The 7,619-nt window shown below is 35.5% G+C and overlaps 1 protein-coding gene across 1 annotated transcript in view; it reads left to right on the top strand.

The window, feature by feature from the left end:
• Positions 1–7,619, top strand: part of TMEM117 (transmembrane protein 117) — a 99,153-nt gene that overhangs the window by 14,351 nt on the left and 77,183 nt on the right. Inside the window, exon 3 of the mRNA XM_072401454.1 lies at positions 7,109–7,241. Within this exon, the coding sequence (XP_072257555.1) occupies positions 7,109–7,241 (133 nt within the window). The remainder of the gene's footprint in view (positions 1–7,108; positions 7,242–7,619) is intronic.

Here is a 7,619-nt window from a genome sequence, read left to right as displayed (position 1 = left end):
CTCGACTGGTAACTTTGGTTTGTTTATTTTGTTTCATTGTAATCATTTAAAAGTGTTAATTACTTTTTGTTATTATTTCAATTATTTGCAGCTAATTTGATACAAATTAAAATGTTTATTTCTGCTATATCATACCCATACTTTTTATGAATGTATGTAATTATTGAAATATATTCCCCACTCTATTTGAACGCCAACACAAGAAGCATTTTCTGACTTTTAAGTGATTCCTAAACTTGTTGTTTGCTAAAATGAAGATTATTGGGTCTGCACAATTGCTTATGCTGCAGGCTATCTGAGAAATCTCATAGAATGCAAAAATCAGATTAATGTTTTTAGAGTCTATCAGGTAGTTACATCTGTAAAACAATATCACCATTGTCATTATATGATAGGGAGCGAATGAGATAAGAAAAACAAGAAGTGTGGCTGTAATAAGCATCAAAGGCTTTCTGACTCTCCTTGAATGGCTCTGATCTCTGAGGTGGATTAAAACTCTCAGGGAACAGAAATAGCATGTAAATATAACTGTACCAGGAATTAGGAATCCAAGGAGCATTCTGGATGCTGTAATGGGAACAACAAAGCTTATTGGTTCTGCTATGTAATCCAAACATGCAACAATCTCCCCTGCATTCTTAGATGTTAACATGTTGTAAATCTCAGGAGTTGATTCAACAAATATGAATAGCCATATTGTTATGGTGCAGGCTTTAGCCTTCTTTTTGTCCCACCATCTTGGTGACGTCAGGGGATGCACAGAAGAAAGGTATCTGTCAAAGCTAATAAGAGTTAAAAAGAAGATGCTTCCATATATGTTGATGTTGAAGAATATTCTTTTAAACTGACAAAATACTGGAGCAGAGTATAGGACAGACTTGTTAACGCTGAAAAAAATAGAGATTGGAACAATGATGATCCAAAAAAAATCACAGAGTGCTAAATTGAAGATAAATATAGTACTACTCGTCCATGACTTTTTGTAGTGTACATAGTTCATAAGAACAGTCACATTCCCTAGAAATCCAAAAACCAATGATGTAAGGCACATGCCAGCAACCACATAACAGTACCATTGTAGCTTATCTGGTGATGAGCAGAAAAAAAATATGCATGTGGAGTTCTGCATCCAGTAAGAGTTTCCTATAGCAGAGAGCAGAGACACATTAACATATATTATTAGATACATTTAATGTACTATACCTTTTTTTAGACCACATGTATGCATGTTAACTTGTTCTGGTAACAATATGTCAAATGGGGAGGAACTAAAAATGTTCAGAGGACAAAGTCATCATTTCATTTTGAGAAAACATGAAAACAGCAGACACATTTATTTCAGCAGCAGACTTGGAGGTCTTATCAACCTGGAAGGATTTATTGAAGTCTACATTTGTCATAACTGCATTGCAGTCACATCATAATGTTTTATATCAAAAAACAATTACAAACATACAATTTATTTGGAAAAATGTAAATACTTAAAAGTCCGGTGGAACTTTTAATTCAAATCAGGTAAAAACATTTCAACAATTAAGGTGATTAAAGCTACATTATTTGTTTCTTTTTAGAAACCAACACAGCCTGAGTGTGCTGCAAGGAAAGACCCTTGCAATCTGCATGGGCCAATGCACTGTTGACTCAGATACATATTCAGCTAAGCTTATGTTTTATGTTAAGTTGAGAACCATATCTCTGATCTATGTCAACTACTGTTCTATCAAAGGATTTTGTTACTCCATTTATTGTCAGTGTAACCTCTGGCAGACTTTTTTTGGTCTTCCTTGTTGTTACAAGGCTGACATTGGCATATATGGTTTGGTGTTGGGTAGTTTTTTAAGCAATTATATTACTGTATGAAAATATTGTGTTTACAAGTCCATATTATGCCTCACACTTTTTTTCTTTACTTTCTTTTATATGCATCAGACAATGTGTATTGTGAAGTGAGCCCAGAATCCCTATTATAAGAATGTTCCTTAAAACATAAAATAAATTTTGTAATACACAGCTGGAAAAGTTGTGGGTCAAACTGGTTTATTTCTCAGGGAAAAAACTTTCCATATTGTTCCCATTAATGTATATACATTAATTATTTACACAGGACAGAAAATAGACTACCATGGGAGAAAACCTGAAATGGATCTGGTCCAGGATTAAAAACTTTTTCCAATTAATAATAGTTTTTAAGAAATGCATTCCAAGTTTGCTAGATCATCCAGGTTCTACCATGATAGTTTATCTTCCACAGTCTGGAGAGCTTTAATAAATCAGGCTCAATGCGACATTAGACACTGCTGCTGTCTCCCATCTCTTTCTGCTGCTAGGACTAAGAAGACTCTGTTGGACACAGATTCTAAGCTGAGCAAATTCAAGTTTCTCTATAATCAGCTGTGGGATACAGCCTGGATCAGTGGGACTGTCCTGTAAATCTGATATGGTTGGGGGTATGCCTTATATACTTTAGGATGTGGTTTGAGATGCTAGATCCATTATTTGTAAATTTCTCCAGCACTATTTTTGAAAACAGATGCCACATCCCCTTATAGCACTTAATTTACGAAAAAAAGGAAACAAAGAATGGGACTAGTTAGGCATCAATGAATTAAAACATTTGTTAAAAACAATTCACTTTTAACAAATATAGTGATTATTTATGCCTATTCTGTGTTTTCTTTTTCCTAAAATAAATGGCTTAAGATGCATTGATTTGAGGAATGGGGAAATTTCATTACTGTTGCTAGAGTCCACCATACTAAACATTGCCTGATACTCTGTTTTGTCACTGGTCCCACAACTTCACCAAAAGTCATTAAACCCCTGCCTGCTTTCTATTTTTAGTAAAACTTACTTAGCAGGCTGTGCTGTTCCCCTGAATAACCACATGGCCAGGATTAAATAGGCACCAAGGTGTTGGAAAGCTATGTATATCAGCGCCTCACAGCCACAACAGCTACAACTATGTCTATATAAATTCCCCCAATGGGGCTACATGCATGGACTGATCCATGGCAAGTAGTGGGCTGCAAGTGGGAAGTGGCAGTCAAAAGGAGCGCCCATAATACTAACCTCCATTTGGCTTGTATAGCAACAACACAGTGTACAACCTGCAGGCTGCTTCAAAATAGCAGAATACAGTGAAAGCACAATATTTTTGTAGTGCATTCTCAACATCCATTTACCCAGGTGTATCGAATACTTTTCAAGTTCAATAAATCCGAAACATCAGAAGAGAACCAGGTGGAGATGGTGGAAGTCATGTTGAAGCATGGCAGGTATCCTTCTGCAATAAAGGATTTACCTGGCCACATTTTTTATTTTAAGGCTTTAGTACCACTTCAATGTGCAGTATTCCACTAACATTAGCCTTGTTCTTATCCTATCTCTGTATCCATGCTTTTGGTACAGGCTCAGTAAATTCAAGCTACTCTCCTAAAGTAGACTTCAATAAAGTATTAATATTGATTAGTTGGACTTTAATAAAAGGCCACATTAAGACAGAACTTATTACATTCTTTAACATGTAAATCCTCTGTTGTTCTTATAACCTACAGCCATGGGCAGGAATAAGAATGTTCACAAAGCAGAGGAGTTCTATACACAGATATCTAAATGCTTTTTGTTTGCAATTTAAAATATCTAAAATGTCAGGCAGACGAGTGTATGTATAGTCCAAACAGTGCACTGTTATAGTACCATGTTGCGGTGCATTGAGAGAAAAAAAACACCTCATTGATCTCAACAAACCATAAAGGATTTGTAAAGTTATGCTCCAAATGTACCTTCACGTTTTCCTCTAAACCATGATCTAACAATAACTGTTCTATAGCAAAAGGTAAGATGTCTGCCCAGTTCCAATGTCCTTTCAAGTTAGTAATCACCTTTTCAACAGGGAAACTGACCCGTCTGAGGTTTTCTGTTTGAAATGTTTCTGATACTTCCTATCTTTACACTTTCTTGTTTTACAAAGCTATTTATAATAAAATACATGTATGAAAATAAAGTCTATATATAAAGTATATTTAACAAGCTACTTACCGTGGTGCAGATAGGAATTGTTATTACCCAGGTATATTCTGCAGTCTTCTGTGGGTGAGTTTGATGTTTTATTTTCAGCCATTTGGCAGTAAGTAATTTTTTGTTTAATTAATTTATTTTATAAAGTTGTTTGCTAAGATCCAATTTATTATAAACTTAGCTGCAGAATAAATGCGTGCTTGCAAGCGTAGGTAATTTCAGTATGACCTGTTTTCTTAGCAGCTGCACACCATACTGCAATACAGGCTGACGCTCTACGGATGTTGACTTTTACAATTCAGATTATTATATTTGTTTAAGTAGATTGAGGTTTTTGTGTTCATTAATAAAAAAAAAACATTTTCTGCCTTTGCTGCGTTTTTCTTTTCAGCATTATGCTATCTAAATTGGTTTTTGCTTCGAGATGATGTTCATTCAAAGCCAGATTTCATTTGTAGGATGAATAATTACATACCAAGAAGCACATAATATTACAACGTTTATTGCTGAGCTTAATATATTGCATCATGAGTCCAAACTATACACAATTTATTTAAAACCTCTTTATCCTAGATGAGATTTATATTGGTTCTATAATTTGTAATAATTACTCCGTGTATAAATATACTAGTATTTTAAAAGCACTCTTCTCCCCATAGACTTGTAATACTGTGCTAAAGGAAATGCTTTGGTAATTCCTCATTAGTAAACAAGAACTTTCTTAGTCTGTTTATGAACTTTCAGGTATGTACCCCTTAGACTAAGTGGTGAGGTGCCAATGTTGCAGGGCCATCATGATGTCATAATGTTTAATTCCCAGTATAACCACCCCAAGGTTATAGACAGTGTAAGGTATCCTCAACAATCACAAAAATAATTTTTGTCATATGCAGGTAACCCACCATCAGTACTACAGCTTTTTGTGAAATTGACTCAGTAAACAAATATGTAAAATGTATTCCTTGTAAAGAAAAATATAATATCCTCTCCTGTGACCTGTGCTGAGGATAGTCACTTTATGCTGAGAAAAAAATCCTCCCTTCCAAGAGTGTAGATATCCCAATTCCTGCAATTTTGCATGTAGCTTCTCCTTCTGACCCCCACTTTACCATTTACCTTTATCCATATGGGTGTCAGCAGGAGGAACCAAAAAACATGGTGGGGGACCAGAAAATTGATATTTTTGTATGGCTGGTTTCTGATGAAAAGAAAACTGTATTTTTGGTCACAGTGAAGTTATTCTGTGTGCTTTGCTTTTCTAAATAAACTGCCCCCTCCCCTCAAATACAATACTGGCAGTCATTATTGAATAATTTCTTGGTTGGAATTGCACATTACAGCCCCCTAGAATTCCAAATGGCTGGTAGATGGATTTCCTCCTATCTGTCTGTCAGCCCTATAGAATTATATGGTCTTGTAATGGGCAAAAATGTGCCCATATATAGATATATGCAATTTTTTACCCTTACTGACCTCTGTAGCTGCAGGAACTGTGGAGTAAGTAATCCTCAAGTATCACAGTGAAGGCTGTGAAGTCAGGTTTGTCCATTAGTTTGCAAGCACCCAGTGTTTGTTTATATTAGAAGACTGGCATGCTCTCAAGACATTACTGCCAAAGGATATGAGTGGAACTTTTACCAGCCGGTTGAATTTTGAGGATAAATTTCACCACAATGCTTTCAGCAACAGAGGTCAGTGAAAGCATATCTTAGGCTTTTTTTCTCAGTAGTAGTTCACTGGCAGCTACAAAGTGCTGCGGTTACCACTTCAAAACAACAGTTTTGGCAAGATGCTAGAAGCAGTGTATGTCCCTATGGAGGAGTGACTTGCCCAGTTAGGAGGTTTTAATGAAAGGCTGCCAACTGCCCATCAAATAGGCCATGGCTGACAGGCTGTCAGTGTTATGGGAACCACCAGTGAGCTGCCTGAAGACTGCAAGTGGGAACAAAGCCTTAAAGCTATTTTGTTTGTATGGAACTATAGTCAAAATGTCTCCTTTCTTCCTTTAGGTTTACCACTCATTTATTTTTTACCTTTAGACAGTAAGACGTGTATCATGTATAGATTCCTGCTGTTAGCAGAATGTTTTATAAACTATGGAGAGAACATAAACTTTTAATTGCGTTATAAGCAGACTGGGATTATTTACAGTGACAGATAACAGACAAAACAAAACGCTTTATTCTGATGTATGTGGTTGATGGTAGATAAGCTGTAAATGGCAGATTCCTAATATAAATATAATTAATTGCAGAGAATAGCACCTTCCTTAAGTAACGAGGAAGCATGATAATGCTTTTTACAGTGTCCGTGTTGTGGCATTTACTATTTTTATCTTGATAAATGACTCAACACAAAGTACAGGTTTTGCTGAGTTGGTACATATTTTGCTGTAGCTGTAGTAGTGACCCTACAAACAGAAACATGAACATTAGAAGCCAAATAAGGTGACTGTCCTAAACTGATGTAACACTAAGCTTGTTACATCTAATTGTAAGAGTATTACATTGACCTTTTACTTGCAGAATGTATGTAGTCTAGATGTATGTAAAGCACAGCAAGTATAGAAAGTAATCTTGCATGATTTTTGTATGTGAAAAAATAGTCAATAAATGTAATACCAAACCAACACAGTCATGTAGCCTGTAACTACCTAATATATGCTTTCAGCTGTAATGGAGAGATACAAGCTGTGCAAGTGTCAAGTGCAAGTGCCAGCAACTAAGGTCCCTTTCTGCTCTGAACTTTTGTTAAGACACTGCACAATGTAAATAAAAAAAAATCTTTTTTTAAAAAAATTGGCCAAAACTGTGTGTGTGCGTGTGCGTGTGTGTGTAGATTAGATAGATATAATAATAAATTGATGAGCAGCATCAAGGTTTTTCTGTTCTATACTAGGGGCTCACTACTAGGTGGTGAAACAACGGAGACTTTGAACTGAGCAAGGTTGTCTCTAGTTCTACATATATATATATTTCGATATTTAACCAACAGTTACCTAAATGTGCACGTCTTCCTGATAATTAGGATCTACATGGCACAGAACTTGGACGGCTTGGAACAGTATGTCTGACAAATGTTTTTCTTACAGGTCAGTTACTCCGTCTGAAAGTGTTTCGAGATGATCACGGCTCTTGGATGACAATGTTTTTCAGCACAATACTTTTCCTCTTCATCTTCTCACATATCTACAATCTTTGTCTTCTTATGGCTGGGAATATGAGGTAAGGTTAAAATAAAACCCTTTTTACCAGAAATGTGACTACTACAGATTTACAATTACAATTGTATTCACATTTCATTATTTGGGGGTTTGCGTTTTTCATTGGTAAAAGGATATTTCATTTTTATGTAAAATATATTTTTTAAAAATGTTATTGATTTCCTAAAAACATATTTTTTTTAATTGTGATTATATCCAGTATGCACAATAGTTCTCCTGCTTTACAATGCAAGACCTTAGGGTTAATCTACTGAAGACCCATTTACACTTCCAAATTGTGGTAATGTGTGTTTTACATATGCAATGTGCATTGCTATGTTGAAGTGCCATTCATTTAGAAGTCAAAACACAAGCATGTACTAAGGCAATGCACTATGCA

Source organism: Pyxicephalus adspersus, chromosome 2 (assembly GCF_032062135.1).
Source record: "Pyxicephalus adspersus chromosome 2, UCB_Pads_2.0, whole genome shotgun sequence".
Classification (NCBI taxonomy): Eukaryota; Metazoa; Chordata; class Amphibia; order Anura; family Pyxicephalidae; genus Pyxicephalus; species Pyxicephalus adspersus.
The sequence above is the reverse complement of the archived record's forward strand: the minus strand, read 5'-3'. Positions and strand labels throughout refer to the sequence as shown.